This window comes from Rhea americana, unplaced genomic scaffold, assembly GCF_003343005.1.
Source record: "Rhea americana isolate MKP2758 unplaced genomic scaffold, rheAme1 scaffold_249, whole genome shotgun sequence".
Taxonomy (NCBI): domain Eukaryota; kingdom Metazoa; phylum Chordata; class Aves; order Rheiformes; family Rheidae; genus Rhea; species Rhea americana.
In genome coordinates, this window is record NW_028186367.1 from 1,239,311 (window position 1) to 1,255,859 (window position 16,549).

A 16,549-nucleotide genomic window follows, 5' to 3' on the forward strand; every position below is an offset into this window, starting at 1 on the left:
TAGTTGTTTTCAACTTTATTTTTCCAAAAAGAAGCTATCTAGAAAAATTCCTCAAATGAAGCATATATCTGAGCTTAACACAATGTGTTTGACAACAGGCCAAGGTGTTTGTTCTTGCTGTTCTTCTTTGTGAAGTGTATTTGTACCCACAAATCAAAAGCTACTATTGTAAATAGAGGTTTTTCTGATAATAAATGGAAAAAAGGGAGACTAAGTATTTTCTAAAGAAATACATGGATTGTAATTTGGGATTAGGACAATAGTGCTAAAAGCCAGGGAAACTTAGGGGACTGTTTTATAGAACATTGAAATAATCAGCAAACATCATCCTGTTTCTTGAATGAGTCATTTGGAAACTTTTAGCATTTATTAGGATAGTAAAGCTACATGTTATTCCCCCAGACACCATGCAGGAATATTAGCCATTGAAAACTCATGTAGTGTCAAACTCAAAATTTCCAGTTAAGAATTGCGACTCCTCTTCCAGGAGTCCAAGCAGACTTTCATTTCAGCTGTACTGTTTTTCTTGAAATGAGTTCTGAAAATTCATAACAGCTTAAAAGCTGTAACATAAAACTGTTTTTATACTTGCACATCTTACTGGATTGAGGCAGGGAATAAGAGATCTGAGAGTCAGTTGCTCTATCCACAGCAGTACAATAGCAGTACACCCCGTGTAACATATTATTTGTTTGCCTCTGGCCCCGTGTGCAGACTTTAAAGATTCATTATCTAATTGTGGTGGATAGTCTTTGTGGAAAACACGCATGGAAATGGGAGGGCACAAGGAAGAGGTAATAGAATTAGTTGGGAGRAGAGGTGAGATTTAAAACCTGTGTTTCCTAATGTCCAACCTTTTCTCTCTGCCTTTTGGACCACCCAGCCTCTTCATTCTCCTCTTTAGCTTGTTGGAAAATAGAGAAACTCTAGGGACAACCTTTTCACTGTCTTTTCCTTACATATAGTCCTGTGGATTATTAACTGGGGAATTGAAAGCACAAGACTATATGTCATTCCTCCYTTTTCCTAGCCTCTTCTTTTAACAAGAGCTGAACACAGTTCAGCAGGCATTTGTGACCTCCTAGGAGATTCTTGTAGTTTAAATCTCATGGAAAATACATTACAGGTGGAGGAAAAATACTAAGGCCAGGTCACTTTTCATGCACTCTAGGGGCCAAATTCTCTGGTCCTGGGAGAGCTGTATTAGCTGCCTCTGTACTCTCAACTGTAATGGAAAATGCTGATAGTAAGTTACGAGTGCTTTGAGATTGGGAGTCCTCGCTAATGGAGAAGGTAGATCTGTTGATTGAGTGGAATGAATGTCTGTTATTGCAGAATATTATGTACGTTTCCCCACTCTCCCTCCTCCCCAGTAAACAGAGAGAGTGTACTTGTTAGACAGATTGGTCACTAATACCATATTTTTTTCTTCTTTCCACCCTCAGACTTACGGCAAGAGCTAGCAGTACGGGAAAGGCAACAGGAAGTCACTCGAAAGTCAGCGCCTAGCTCACCTACTCTAGACTGTGAAAAGATGGATTCAGCTGTCCAGGCATCTCTCTCCTTGCCAGCTACACCCGTTGGAAAAGGATCAGAAAATAGTTTTCCTTCCCCCAAAGGTATACTTCACGGAAACTTGGCCTAGTGTTTTGGGAGTATGTTCAGCTTATCAGTGATGTTAAACCAGGTTCTCGTTAGTAAATCTTGGGTAAACTTGAGTGCTTGTAGACCCCACGTGTGTTGCGTAAGATGTGTTTAAATCCTGGGGCAGCATCAGGTACACGTGGGTTTTAGTGAGCAAATATGACAGAAAATGAGGATAAGACCACACACCAAACTATTTTTGTGTGTGTACTCTCCCTGCAGTACAGTACTGAAGATATTTGGGATTGCAGAATTGTACTGACTGGATGTTTTTGCTTAAATATAGATTAGCAGCAGAGGGTAGATGGTGGGTAGCAACTCTGACAGTCTGGACTGTGTCTTTGTTACCGTGCATGCTGTTTAGGGGTAAGGTGGGGTTTTTTTGTTGTTTGTTTTTTTTTCTGGGAGGCAACAGTCCATTAGTACACTCCTCCTCCTCATCTAGAAGGCTCTGGACAATCACAAGGATTAATATATTATTTTTTTAAAAAATTAGAAAAAGTAGATTCCAGAGCAAGCTCTAGCTGGATTAGATGGATTGCATGCAATAGCTTTGCAGATAAGAGTACATAAACTGTGAGTGTAGGTCTAATGGGAAGGAAGGCAGTGGACAGGAGTTAAGCTTTTTCTTTTTTCTGTGGCTACTGATCATGTAGTCTGTGTGTTATTGTGGGGTAATTGTATGAATAATCTGCAGTAGGATTTTAGATTTATCCTTCTGTAAAGAAGTTGATTCTTTATTACTATGGAGTTGTGGTGCTTATAATAAAATCTGTTTTTGTTTGCAGCTATACCAAATGGATTTGGTACCAGCCCTCTTACTCCTTCAGCTAGAATATCTGCACTCAACATTGTGGGAGATCTCTTAAGGAAAGTAGGGGTGAGTGCCTTGTGCTGAAGAATCACTAGTTCTGTTCTTGTGTTGCTGAGTTTTCATCGTTGTATGTGAATAAAAAAAGGTCTTGGCCCATGCTCAGTATGTGCTGTAGTTTCCAAGGTGTCTTTTCCAAATATTGCGTGTTTCATGAATGACAATACTTTTATTATTATTATTGATTTGTAAACCATGCTACTAAGATTCTGATGCCACCTTAAGGTAATGAAATTCACATATGGAGCAAAAACCTTTTCAGGAGTTTTGATACATTAGGCTAGGCATCGTCAGCCACTTGCCCAAATTTAAAATGGGACTTGCATCTTTCTCTCCAAGACCAAGATTTGGAACCGAATCTCAGACTTTGAGTGCCCACTGCACAATTGTTTTCTCACGGGAAGTGAGATGAGATCAGTCAGTCAGCGCTGTCTCTTCTTGTGCCTGACGTAATCTATAACAATTGTTTAAAATGAATAAATATAAACTCCTTTGATAAGAAAGTGAAAAAAATAAACCAGGAGAAAGCCAAATGTTCCCTTCTGTAGTTGATGGGGAAGTGAAATGTGTGAGCCTTTAAAGGGATTACAACTATAAGCAGGGAAGAAGTGATTTAAACATCTGTTACAGTGTTACTTATCATGCCAGGCTTTCCAGTTGAATGAAGATATGACTTTTTGCTTTCAATTATTAGAAGGTTGTTCATATGCCTCAATGGGTAGCRTTACTGTTTTGAGAGGAAGCATGGACAGCATTAATGTCTAGCCTCTGRTACTGACTTTGCTCTGTATCTTGTGGTTTACACTGAGAACAACAATAACTGCAGCCAAGGCAGTTGTTTTGACAAAGTTTGAAATTAAAAATTACGTCGTTACTAGCATTTGGAGCTATCAAGTACATAGCTGTTTTGAAAGGGCAGCAGGAGGACTTGGGGTTAGAGTGGCRTGTTTAAAATGAGATCATTGTGAGTAAGAGTCTGCAGGGGATTTAGGGAGCTTAATCACAATCCCATGTGATTACTTTGCAAGGACAGGAAATGCCAAATAAGCATGCTTGCTTCCCAGCCTACTCCTGGACTCTCAGTCTGCTAGTGATAAAAGTTACAATTTACTCATTTGTTAGTAATAATTGTAGGATATTCAGCTATTAATTTTAAGTGTGGCTACTTGGACAGTTTCTCAGCCTATGCCCTAGATTCCTTTTCTCTACAAGAAGTCTCCCTCACCTTTCTTACTTGAAGCTGAGAAAGAGTCACTTGACAGAGTTCACACTTGCTATTTCCAGATGAAAGATGCTTTGAAAACAACAAACAAAAAAAAAAATATGTAGTCACTAAGGAAGCTTAAATGGACTGCTAAAAAAAAGTGTTGTAGAGTTCAGCTTATTTCTGATAGCATGTCAATACCTTATTAATGGAGTATTTTTCTGCATAGAACAGTGCTGAACAGTGTTGTGCTATCAAGGACGTGAGATTTTTATCTTCTGTATGTGTGTCTGCAAGTGTGCTAATGCCCACCCATCCAGCTTAGATGTTACAAGTAGCTGCAAGGCTTTTCTGCTGGAGCAGACAGGTATTCATCTAGTTCAGCCTAAGTTTATGTGCTAGGCAGCAGAAAGGGCAGGTGATACAATAAACTGAAGGGGAAAATTAAGAGTGTGGTGCCATGTGGAAAGCCTCTTGTTCTTGCCAGTAGTCAGCAGAAAGACTTCTGCCTTGAATAGGGAGAAAAGATCTCACCAGGCTTTCTTGAAACTAGTAGAGGTGATGTGTGGTTCTGTACAGACCCTGGATGGGCTTAAATGCTGTCTCTTCTTTCTTCTGATGCTGTACTACTTCAGAACCCTATCAGCAGGGCTTACAAAACTGACYGTGTCTTGCAGACTGAGATTAAGAAAGAAGTAGCAGAAGACATTATCCCAGGGAGGAGTATTAAGTTTCTACGTACAAGATCCTTCCAGAAAATTAAGGATTCTCCTTTGGGCTTTCCCTAAATCATCTGATTACCTTATGCCAGTCTTACTCCAGCTCTGAAGCAGGCGGCTTCTCYCTGACACACACTTCCCTACAATGGGAATGCTTTACCTATTCTTGCAGGAGGCAGTTGGYAATCCAGTGCTCTCCAGTCCTGAGTCATCACCTAGTAATTAGGTCTGGACCTGCCTTTACCCCTTTTGTTTGGGAAAACTTCAGACAACAGAGTGAAGTCTTATCGGTTTCACCATTGTGTACCATCTGTGATTAGAGCTTGCAAAAGACTCTTCAGCTGCCATGTCTGAACACAGAGCTATTGCAGACACAGGAGTGCTGAAATATGCTGTCTGCGGCCTGGGGAAGTGAACGTGTTTGTGCGAGTCTGATCYTCAAAGGACTGGACTTCAGTAGCTCCTGCTAAGATTTGGCTTCCTTATTTTAGATGCTTAAATGAGAACTGGTATGTTCTAAAATCCTAAACCTARTGGAAGTGAATTGTGCCTGGCAGTCTGCATCAGCATCTCATTGTATGGGTTTCCTTTGTAGCTGGGTGACACAGAAAACTTTGTTTCTGTTTAGTTTGGATTTTGCTGAACTTGATCACACTGGAGGTCCTGGTGTTTTTTGGTCACACTGAGGCCTTAACTTGAGCAGGAAAAAGTCCTTCTACTAATGTTACTTTTTTATTTTATTTTTTTTTTTTTGCTTTCACAGGCCTTAGAATCCAAATTAGCTGCTTGCAGAAATTTTGCGAAGGACCAGGCATCACGGAAATCCTACATTTCAGGGAATGTTAACAGCAGCATGATGAACAGCAATGGCACAAAGTACCCTCATTCAGGGCATACATCCTTCTTTGACAAAGGGTAAGTCGGGATGTATTTTTACTGTAAAAGGGGAGTGTATTTTAGGTGCTACTTGAGAGAGAAGCATTTCTTGGCTTGTTTTTAGCCTGCCACAGCTTTTTTCCAATGGAACAAATAATTTSGAGAGCCAAAGTCACAAGGGGATGGGGAAAGCAAGGTTGCAGTGCTGAATTCTACAAAGTAAAGAGAAAAGAAAGCTTGTGACCCTCTTAACTAGTAGGATGTCAATGTCTTTGCTATACCTCTGCTGCCTAATCTCCTGGGCTCTGCAACTCAAGTAAACAAAAACCCAGACAGCAAACCTGCTTATGAAATGAATGTGACCTTCARTAGGATCTCAAGTAAATAGTGGTGGCATTTCCATAGTTAATGGTATGCTCATGTGTGGGGAAGTGCATTACCTGCAAATCTGGAGATTCCCTTGGTAAGTACAGCTTAGTGCAGGCAGCAAACGCTCACTTGRAGGATGGTGTCCTGTTTGCTTTACTTCCCCCTCGAGTAGAGGAGAAGAAAGTAGTATTAACTGCTAGTTCTAGCCGATCTAGAGGACAACTGTCCTCATACTGGCTGAGCTGTGCATCAGCCCTGAAAACAGAAACTCCTTTCATGGCGGGGGGGGGGGGGAAGCAACATGTGTTTCTCACATGGCTTGCCCATACTCAGAGCTTCCTCTCTGGTACTGAGAAACAAACAGTTGCAGTTCAGCAGGAGGGTTTTCCCACGGTCCTTCATAGTGCAGGACCCTGTGGTTGCGTGAAAGGCTGGAGGGAGCAGCCCTGAGGAGCAGAGAGAAAGCATTTCTCTCTTCCAGTGTTAATACAATGGTATTGAGATYAGTGCTTGGTGTCACTGAGCAAAGCATGTGTCATACTCCCTGCACGGTGATAATTTTCCATGTTAAACTTCAAGCCAGTGCAATTTAATGTTAATATTCAGCACATTCTCAATACAGAATTTATTTTAGGATAATAACTGAACTCTTGCCATCCTAAAGAGTACATTTAGAAAACAGACATGCTGGGCTTTCTGAAGTCATTCTTTTGTGAATGCTGGATCATTTTGCTATGTGGGTTGTAGGACAGATCACATTTTAGAAGCTGGCATTCAGAGTTTTTAGAGCTTTAGAATGCTATTCTTTGTTTTTGAAAAGGAAGAGTTGGGGGGAATTAACAAAATCAGTGTCATGTGCAAATCAAACAGCCTTTTGATTTGTCTGTGCACTCTGAGGCCTGTTTGGGGCCACATACCACCACAGCAATGCTCACTTTTGCAGTACACAGGCTAGATTTCAGCTGCAAGCTGTTAGGGTAGTTGCTAGGGAGTGATTATAGCTGTTCTTAGGATGCAGCGTTACTATATTGAGTTCTGGTGTGACAAATAAGCTGATTGCTGTGTGGGGTTGGGGTCACTTTTAATTATCCAGATTGTCATCACAYTTATCTGGGCTGGCTGCCTAGAATTAGGAGCAGGCTGTAGCTGAGGAAGACTTAAAAACCCAGCCTACTGATACCTAACTTTTACAGCAGACTCGGAATGTTAACAGGCTAGAAAAATGAGTGGAGGTGAGTGATRCACTTGCCTGCAAGATGTTAGTAGTCTGTGCACGGCCCTGCTGTCCTGTCCCTCTCCTTTGCACCTACGTATCCTACTAACCTTGGGGTCAGTGGCCCATGTCCTATTSGTTACGCCTGCTCCCACCGTGCATTCCTGCTTCTTTCACGGTCTGCGCACGTTGGGGTGTGAATGCAGAGTCTGTGCTGCGTAGATGTCTCCATGGTTGCTGTGTAAAAACCTGTATAATTTTGTCTACACATGAAAGCTGAAAAGAGGTATTACATAAATGAGGTCAGCTCCATTGTGCCTACGCGGTGCAACAGCAGGCTAGCTTCTAGCCAYGCTGGCACACGTCGCTGGCGAGCTTCAGATCCAGAGCTTGCGGCAGTGGCTAGGCACAAGGGGCTGAGTTGAGGCATGCCCTTTCTTCTCCCCTCTTCTCCTCCTTTCTCTCCAGCCCCTGTACTCTTCTCCTTGCCCCTAATTGTCGCWGGAGCCTGAAACAGCCACGTGTGCTCGTAGACCCGATCCAATCTGCAGCTGCTGCCTTATGAACAGCCAGTTGTTGGGTGGTGGGATTGTGACAGAGGTAACTCAGCCACATCATTACAGTTCCATTTATTTTCCTTTCTTTGTCATTTTGTTGGTTAAAATGTTTGACGAGTCTCCATCTCTCATCAAACACCTGCTCTTTGCTTGCTGAGAGGAGCTGAGCAGGCATCTAAAGAACCTAATAGACTGGAGCTGGCATAGCTGGAACAGTTAATAGAAGTGATTACCTGAGCAGCATTTAGAGGACGTTTGGAGCATAGCAGGCCTTGCACACCAGCTTTGCTGGAGAATCAGAAGAGTAAATGTATTTTTTTTTTTTTTGGTTCTGTTTAATTCTGCAAAGTCTGATGTAAGATTGGTTTCCTGCAGACTTGTTCCTTTACAAGCATGACATTTCTGTCCAGGTGTCAGGGCTTATCAGAACAGTACCTGAGGATGTTCTGAGCTAGGTGCTCATTTCTTGCTGTTGTAATTATTCTTAAGTGATTATTACATTTGATCCAGCTGGAGAACAAAATGGCTATGACCTTGATGGGTTCTGCAGAGGCTTGGTGCCTGAATAGCTGGGCTGAGATGATATGTGAACTGAGGTCTGTCATTTGTTCCTTGGGCCATTAACTCCTTTTTTTACTTCTCCCCTGCTCCCCTTCCTGTTTTCTTGAATGTCAGAGTCATTTCTGTAGTTAACTTTTGCTCTTAGTTTTTTTTTTTTCTTTTTCGGCTATGTTCTAAAACATAAACTAGAGTTAAAACGTGAATAGTGCCTCTGCTTGCTCACTTCAGGCAGTCCTGTGAAACATGTAGGTGCATACACATGGTGGATGCTGTTGTCCACAGCCTTAATTGTAATATATCAGACTGTAGAATCAGGGTGTTCTTGCCCTTYTCTAGTTCACTTTAAGAAAATTAAAAATAGAAAGTATCACTGGAAAAAGAGGAGACCCTGCTTCACTGTGGGTATTTCAGGTACAGGTGAGTAGTTCTATGTCCTGTAATGTGCTTTGCAAAACCCTAGGCTTTTATTCAGGTCACGCACTCTTGGCAGCGAGGTGCAGTGGGAGAGTTGATTGTCACTGAAATAGGACCCTAGCCTGCCTGTGCAGGGAAGAGTTTCAGTGTGCAGAGGTCTAAGGGGAAAGGACTGGTGAGATTCAACACCTTTGTTTTTTCCCCTGTTTCTTTCATACAGGCTTGTACCCAAGAATGTCTTTATTGTGTACATAAACTGTTTTGATTTTTTTCTCCACTAGGCGTGAAAAGGTCATATTTCCCACCTTGGTCATGGGTAAATGAATTTATTTGCAATGATAAGCTGCATGCATTTTAACTCTGGTGCTTGGAGGGGCAGACTTGGTGGTTATGCTAACTGCATGAGGTAGTTCTCTTAGCATTGCAAACTAATAGGCAATGATCAAAGCCTGAGGCTACAGTCTCTCTCTTCCTCCTTACTTTAGATAAACTTCACACAGTCTTGTGGTCACAAGACCAGAGCTACTTGCTTTCTTGAACTAATCCTACTGCAAATAGATTCATTTCTGACCAAATCAGATGCAGCAGAGATACTGTATGAAGCACTGCTGCAGTTAATTTAACTGTAAAAGTTAGTTTGCCTTTCAGTGGTGTTTTGCCTTCAGTGGTCTTTTAAGTGCTTTGTTCCATAGTGGCTCACTGGTGCTCTGTAGCTGTGGTTCTGATTAATGGGAAAGCAAACAAAGGCACAGACATAAAATGAGTCAGCTGAGATTATAAGCAGGGGGAAAAAACTAGCCTGAAGCATGGAGGCAGCAATGTTTCTGCTCAGTGTTGCAGTCCCTGCCTGGTGCAGCTCTGCCAGCTGGAAGGACCCAGTGGAAACAGTCATGCCACCAAAGCTGTTCAGGTACTGGGACAGCCCCCTCTGTGGGAGGGGGAGGTCTGCCATGCACAGGCTCAGTGCAGGCAAAGCCTGTAATACCTGAGGATTGGGTTCATCTCACTTAACTGCATCTTGAGGGAGCACAGAGGGTTTCCATAATGTCAGAAAGTGCAATTCCCTACCAATTTAAAACTGACCCGTACCTGAACTGCCACAGCCTTATCTCTGTGTTCCTCAATTCTCTAGCCTGGCATTCCTCTACCTCCTTGTGCTGTTACTGTTGCTTGGGAGCAGTGGCCTGTTATAARGCTCTCATCTGCCTGAAAATTCACTCTTCCTCTTGCTTTCTTGCTGAGCTAGTTTCCATTTATGCTTTGACCACATCCATTTAGTTCTTAGACTGGCTTGTTCAGCTATGGAAAGGACCTGCTGAGGTTTTGCTCAGGTTAACTTAAAATTCAAGAAGCCTCRGAGTTAAGGTGTTAAATACAGAGTGCTACTTGAAATACAAATTCATGAATATGTTTTTAATGGGCCATGGGACTCAAATTTGAGCCAATGAAGTTTGCAAAGAATTGGCAAAATACAAGTGAGTCAGGAAGAGCAGTTAGAAGTAGACATAAAATGCATACCACCATGTGAATGGGCAGTAAGAAATGTCCATCAGAAACCTCTGCAAGGGACATTTCCAGCAGGGACTGATGATTTTAGCACAGTTAGCAGTGCTGGAAAGAGAAGCAAGCCCTGAGCCAAGGGCACACAGCATGGAGCCCCTGTGGAGCATGTCAGGTTGGGTCTGACTGACCGGGGAAAGAGCTAAAAGCAGGATGCAAATGACCTTGCTTGAATTAATCATTAAGAGCAGATCTCTAGGCTGTCAGGCAACGTCAGCTCTCTGYGAGCAGTGGCCCCTCGTGTGTGCCAGACCTGTACAGAACAGTTAAAGACTGCAGTGATGTGTATGCTCATCACAGCCATGTCTAGAGAGAGAAGATGCTACTGCTTCCAGGACACAGTAGGAAAGTTTGACTTTAGAGACCAAACACATGGGTTTTTCTTTCTAGCTTTCTCTGCAGAAGGTAGGCAGGAAGAATCCAGCATCCTTTATTTTTAAAGTTGCTCTGCTTAATCTATTATTTTTATTTTTAACTAAAATAATGCTAACCCTTCTTGKTACGTTTTCGTGTTAACAGCACAAACTAATGGCTGGATAAGATCTCAATGAGCTCAGCCAAAATAATTTCGTCTTTCAGCATTACTCTTTCCACCCCCTCCCCCAAGTCTTTCAAACAAGACTTGTCTTTCCTATGTTGCAAAGCCTTGTTGGCTGTGTCCCTTGCACATCTCTGCTGTGAGTACTCCCCATCTTGCACAGTGTTGGTGCCTCTTCACGTGACCGATGTCTTCATTGTGCGTCGCTTTTCCTGGTTGTTTTGCCCGTGAATCAGTGTTACACTTGTTAACCAGCTCTGCCTAAACCAGGAGCATTTTTAAAGATACCTCTGTGCCTGGGTTCCTCCAGAGCAGTCGGTGGACTGCAGCCCATGGTTCAGTTCTGCAGACTGAGACCAGGCACAAAGAACATCAAAAGGCAAAGTAAGAGGTTCCCTGGCTCCATATAAAGTACACAAAAGGGCCATTGCAGAAGTATCAGTAAATATACTTAACAGTCTGCATAGCCTCAGGATTCGCACCGTGCCTCCTTGGACGCCGTGGCCAGCGTGCAGGCAAGCCTGGACTCGGGCTGCTGCTGCAGTGCTGGAGGGGGTCTGTTGGCAGGACGCTTGCCTGAGGCCCAGGAAGGCTGCGCGCGAAGGCAGGTACGTTCCTGCTCCTCACCGCATGTATAGCCACTGGCATGCAGTATTAGAGGCAGTGCTTTGGGCAGCCTGTGAGGTGCCTAGGGAGATTTTGACAGAGCTGAGGCAGAGACATGTTCGCCCTTCCCTTAGGGAAGCTGACGAGAGGGAGATGCAGTGTAGTTCCTGGCTTTACAGCATTCATCCCCTTGGTATCTGTGGCTCTGAGATGGGGCGTATTCTTCCTGCTTGTCTCTGGCTTCGTCTTTCACGTTGGATTATTTGTGACACTGGTGATTTGGACTGAGCCCTGTCCTGTCAGTGTTTCATTGTGTAGAGTGCCTGTTTCATGGCTTCTGCCTTGTTCATCCACCTCTGGGAGACTGAAAAGGTCATCCGAGACCCAGGCACCTGAGCTGCTAAGTGCAACTCAGAGTAAGAGCTACAGAGTCTTGGACTTGCACCGCTTTCTTTAGAGGCAGAAACTGCCGGCAGAGACGGGTTCTTTTGTTAGGGTGCCGATGGCTGTGCTTGGATGCTAGAAACCACATTCAGGAGCGATCAGTGCCCCAGAAGTAGCAGTATCAGAGCAGTTTGCGCTGTTTGAGTTGAACCGCTTGTTCATCTGCCTGTCTGCAGGATGTGGGGGGAGGCAGGGAGCTGCAGCTGCTCCCTCATCGCCATGGGAGTGCAGAGTGACTCCATGGCACCCTTGCACAGCGAGGGGGAGGTAATCCCTGCCACCGAGTCCTCCCAGTTCTTTGGAGACGGGCTGCAGTAATCAGTGCTGGCAAATGTGCTTCACCAAAATCACAGCTCAGGGATCGTATCTCCACGTGTGGCACAGAGGAGAGGACGCTGATGACTTCCCAGTTCTGCTGCGAGGCTTGACCAAGGCGAGAGGAAGGGATCCACTAGCCCACGTGCTTTGGATGAAAGCTGCTCCTGGTGCGCTGCCACGTACTAATGCTGTGCAGTGCGTTTTAAAGTCATGTCAGAATGGCAGAAATGCTGCAGCATTGAAATGTCTGGTGGCAAGGAATGTAGATGACTCTGTGCAAAGAGGAATAATGCCCCAAGCCGTGCGGAGCACCGTGGGGGTGTAGTCCCTTCTGTGCACGTCTGCCCCGCCTGGCTTCATGTAATGCTGCTGTTGATCCCTGGGTTGCAGAGGCTCATTTGTCACTTCAATCCGTGCAAGACATGGCTCTGTATGGAGTAGTGGCACTTGCTCTGGATTTGAAGGGAGTCAGTCCTGCCCCAGCCTGTAGTTCCTGCGCTGATCTTAACTGTGACTGAGGGAATCGCAGTTCCTGGGAAGCGGTAAAGCCAGGAAATCCTCAGCTGGAGGTATGTGTTAGTTCAGCTGAGCTGAGGAGCAGCAAATCTGGCAGGCCTGTTGAGAGCCCTGGGGTTGTGCCATCCAATGGTGACAGTGGCTCTGAGTCGTGAAGAGTGGCTCGTCACTTGGGGCATCTTTCGAACGTGGCTACGTTGCCATGCTACTCGTCAAACACGAGCATGGCATGGCTTCAGGACTTGTAGTCTACTAAAGTTGAATGTCACTTTTCTCAGACTCTTCTAACAGACAGCAAACTGTCACATTTTAATACTATTTTGGTCCTTTTTTTACTGTCCTACTTGGCAGAGTTTCTTTCTAGCTGATAACCGATTTGCAGAGTCATGTCAGGATCAGGTTGGCTTCATGCCCCTGCAAATTAGAGTAGCAAAGTACATCTTACCCTAAGCTGTTTCTCAAATTGCTTTTTGTTTCTTGCAGCCGTGAAGGTACTTAGATTTTTAAATATATCAAAGTAACATGCAAATGTGAAATTAAAAGCTTTAAGGGGAGGAGATGGAAAAGGTGGGTTCTGGGATGTGCAGCAGCCTGTGTTAATATGGAAGTGTGGATGTTTGAACAGCAAGATGGGGAAAGAAAACGGCACACCTCCGTGAGAGTGAGCTGGGTGTTACCATGGGAAGCTGTCTTCACTAGTGAGCGCTGGTGCTGTAGCTCTCATCTGCTCTTCCAGAAGGTTTTCATAATGGCCCAGTGCAACAGCAACGTTGTTCTGGGGTTTGTTCGTGGGGTTCATACTTCAGTGATCCCGCAGGTATAGTATAGGGTCACTGCTGTAAAAGCAGTGAACGAGAGATGAGCATGAGGTGTGTGCCAGGCAAAAGGGAGTTCAGAAATCAATTGATTTCCATCCTGGGGATGCTGCCGTGAGCCTGTCTGCAGAGCCCTGGGTGCTGAGCACGTGTGAGCTCCTGGAATGGTCCCTTCAGCAGTGGCACCAACAGGGGGATCATGTTTCTCCAAACTCTTACCTCAGGTACAGCCTGAGCAGCCAACACCCTGGTTGGTAGTTCTTGACTTTTTCTTTGTAAAGTCTTCTCGTTTCTACTAAAGTGCCAGAGCCATCCAGAGTTCACTGTCCATTATTTTTCCTTGTCAGCTCTTGCTGTGAGAGCTGGAGACAACAGGCCACTGATCTAAGCAGCAAAGATGGCCTCTTAAAAAGCTTCCCTTTCCTGAATGTAGTTCTGCCAAGAGAGATGTGAATGGCATCTCTTGGATGTTGATGATTTGGGGAAAGCTGATGAAGTGTTGCAGAGATACTTCTTGTGACTAGCTGCACGGGAAGACAGGGCATCTGTCCTGCCTTGCAGAGGTCTGTGTCTGTGTGTTGCGTTTTTTTTTTTTTTTTTTTTTTCCGTATATACCTTCAGTAGAATAAATTTGATTGATAACATTGGCAAAGTGCTAGTTCTGTGGCAATAGTTGGGATGGACATGTCCTATTACAGAGAAATATTTGTCTCTTGTTGCCAGGGCTGTGGTGGTGATCACCAAATGGTGAGCCTAGGCAGAAGCTGTTCATTGAGCCTAACTGCAGGAGATCTGGCAAAGCCATAACGAAGCAGAGGCTGAGAAGCTGACAGATCCATGTACTCTCTAACCCACCAGGAAGCCAGGTTCTCCATGCTGCTGCCGTCAACAGCTTTGGGAAGGGCAGTAGCCTGGAAAAGAAATAGATTGTTCTTGGTTGTGTGAAGTTTGAGGGCTTGAAGATTAGCTGGGAAGTATGTATGGTGAGGCCTGGAGGGCTGCTGGAGCCCTCACTGCACCCCAGCCGTATGTAGAGTAGCATGGAGGCAAAACCTGCTGTGCTTTATTTAACATATGCCTGCCTGCTCTAGCAGACCCCATTCTCCATTGTGTAGTGCGTTGTAGCACTCTGTGCGTGTGTGTGTGCATATGTACATTTTCCCATCCCTTTTATTGGGAGAACTGAGTAGAGCCACATATGAACAGTCCAGGAGACTCTGGTAGAGTTGACTCGCAGCTCTGCTGCACAGCCCTGCGTGACTGTGCCCTGCAGCTCGGTGCTGACCACCCAGCCCTTGGGGGGCTGCACATAGGTCATGCAGATATGTGAAAATGGCCACTTTCGGGCAAACAGTCAGCTTTTAAGAAGGAAGAGGAGCTAAACGTGGGGTTGGAGCCTGCAGGGCTGCTGTGCCTGGTGCCTTCAGCTGCACAGACCTGATTGCATAGCCCCAGAGGGTTCAGAGCATGCACAAGAGCACCTGGACCTCCTTGGCTGGTCCCCTTAGCCAGCAAGTGTGTGCATGCGTGTCTGTCCATCTGTCCCTGGCTGTCAGTGACTGTTGATCCTCACAGCTGGAGGTGGGTAGCAGAGTCTTACATGAGCCCTGTTCCAGCACACCCTGAACAGCTCCTGTATAGTCAGGTCTCCTCTGTCCCTGCTGACCTGCACAGCAGGCTCCCACGTGTGTCCAAGGCTTGCTGCAATTGAGCCCAGCCTGGGGACAGATGCTGCTAGGACATCTGAAAAGGGAAAAGATACACTCCATCTTCCAGCTTCTGGTGGTGGGGAGAGATGAGCAGTAGCAGCAGCAGCTCTCTCCTGGGGCTGCTCATCATGTACTGACTTGTCTCTTTTTCCTTCTCAGGGCAGTAAACGGCTTTGACCAAGGTCCCCCTGGACTGGGATCCTCCAGACCATCGTCAGCACCTGGCATGCTGCCCCTGAGCGTATGAGCCACCGGGCGGTTGTGTTCGGACTTGCAAATGCTTTTCTCAAACCACCAAGAGAAGAAGTGCTTCTGATTCTTCCCCATTCCTGCCCCAGCCAGAACACAGCCTGCGCCATGGCGCACAGCAGTCCCCTGGCTGGCTACTGCTAGAGGAGGCCCTGCGCCCACAGCCCTTCATGCCATGTTAATACAACTTATTTTCTCCTATTGCTGTAGCGGATATTCTCTGCCTGGGCCACACGCTGTGTGTTGCACAAGCTGAGACACGTAGTGCTCTGTTTCACAGGATGCAGGAGTCTTGCTAGCCAGAACTTGGTCGGGCAGTCCTTGACCCATCACTTTATCTCTTCTATTGTAGGTTTAGCATATAGAAATGTTGGCCAGCTCCTCTAAAATGAAGCCTCCCCCCTCTCCCTGCCTGCCTGCTCCAGCATCCTGGCACTTAAGACACGCAGCTGCTGCCTGCGCAGTAAAGCTCAAAATTCTTGAAATCGGTGCTTGGTAAGGCTTTGAGATGAGTTTTAGACATTCACACCTGGGAATGAGGTCCAGATACGTGACTGAGTTACTGCAGCTTAATAAATTACTGCCTGGCAGGTGTCAGCTGTTGCTGATGGCACAGGTGCCCCCTGGCACTGCCTGTTGCCTTGGCTGGAGTCTGCTGGGGTCTGTTCCTGCAGCCCTGTCTCAGCTGGCAGAGGTGGCTGTGCACATCAGTGCTGGGCTCTTCTAGGGCCAGTGAAGAGCAGGGACTTATTGGCCACTGCCAGCACAGCAGGGGGAGTGGAGATGGCCGGGTGCTGGTTGGCAGCATGTTGTAGGTGAAGATCAGCACTCAGCAGATGTGAGTTACAACATAAAGTGCTTTAGCTTAAGCTAACAGCAGTGAGATTCGCTGAAATATTTTCCCCATGGCTCAAGACAGAGCAGCTGCTGGGCAGTAATATATTTAGAGGCTGTAGCAAGCTCCCGTTTCCCATGTGTCTGTACCATACCTGCCTTTATCAGTGAAACTTTCCTACATTGCTGTAGTACAGACTCCCTGAGAGCTTTAGAAAGCTGCAAATCCAGTTGGCTGCACTGCCAATGGAATACCCGCTCTGCCAGAACCATTTAAGCATCCAAACCATGTTCAGATCTGTGTAATATGTGACTGGATTTTACAGTGTCACTGATGGGCTTCTGTGACAGTTTTGGGCAACTGTGTAACTTGTGGGTCTTTTTCAAGCAATGTATTTGTGCGATTTCACTGTCTTTATGTGCCTCAAAGTTGGTGGATTTTAAAATGAGCCAGCAAACCCAGCTGTGGTTTGGTTGTGGGTTTAAAAAAAAAAAAAAAAATCTTCCTTCCCACTCTGTTCAGTCACATTCA

The 16,549-nt window shown here is 45.3% G+C and overlaps 1 protein-coding gene across 5 annotated transcripts in view; it reads left to right on the forward strand.

Annotated features, from left to right (window-relative positions):
- Positions 1-16,430, forward strand: part of NDEL1 (nudE neurodevelopment protein 1 like 1) — a 32,158-nt gene extending 15,728 nt beyond the window's left edge. Inside the window, exons 6-10 of one of the 5 annotated variants that reach the window (XM_085306860.1) lie at positions 1,446-1,619; positions 2,433-2,524; positions 5,202-5,353; positions 8,710-8,744; positions 15,094-15,185. In XM_085306860.1, the coding sequence (XP_085162986.1) occupies positions 1,446-1,619; positions 2,433-2,524; positions 5,202-5,353; positions 8,710-8,744; positions 15,094-15,101 (461 nt within the window). In that variant the 3' untranslated portion in view covers positions 15,102-15,185. Of the gene's footprint in view, positions 1-1,445; positions 1,620-2,432; positions 2,525-5,201; positions 5,354-6,876; positions 6,916-8,709; positions 8,753-15,093 lie in introns of those variants that run through there. The other 4 variants (XM_085306862.1, XM_085306863.1, XM_085306859.1 and 1 more) reach the window with 4 other exon arrangements.
- The last annotated feature ends 119 nt before the right edge of the window (positions 16,431-16,549 follow it).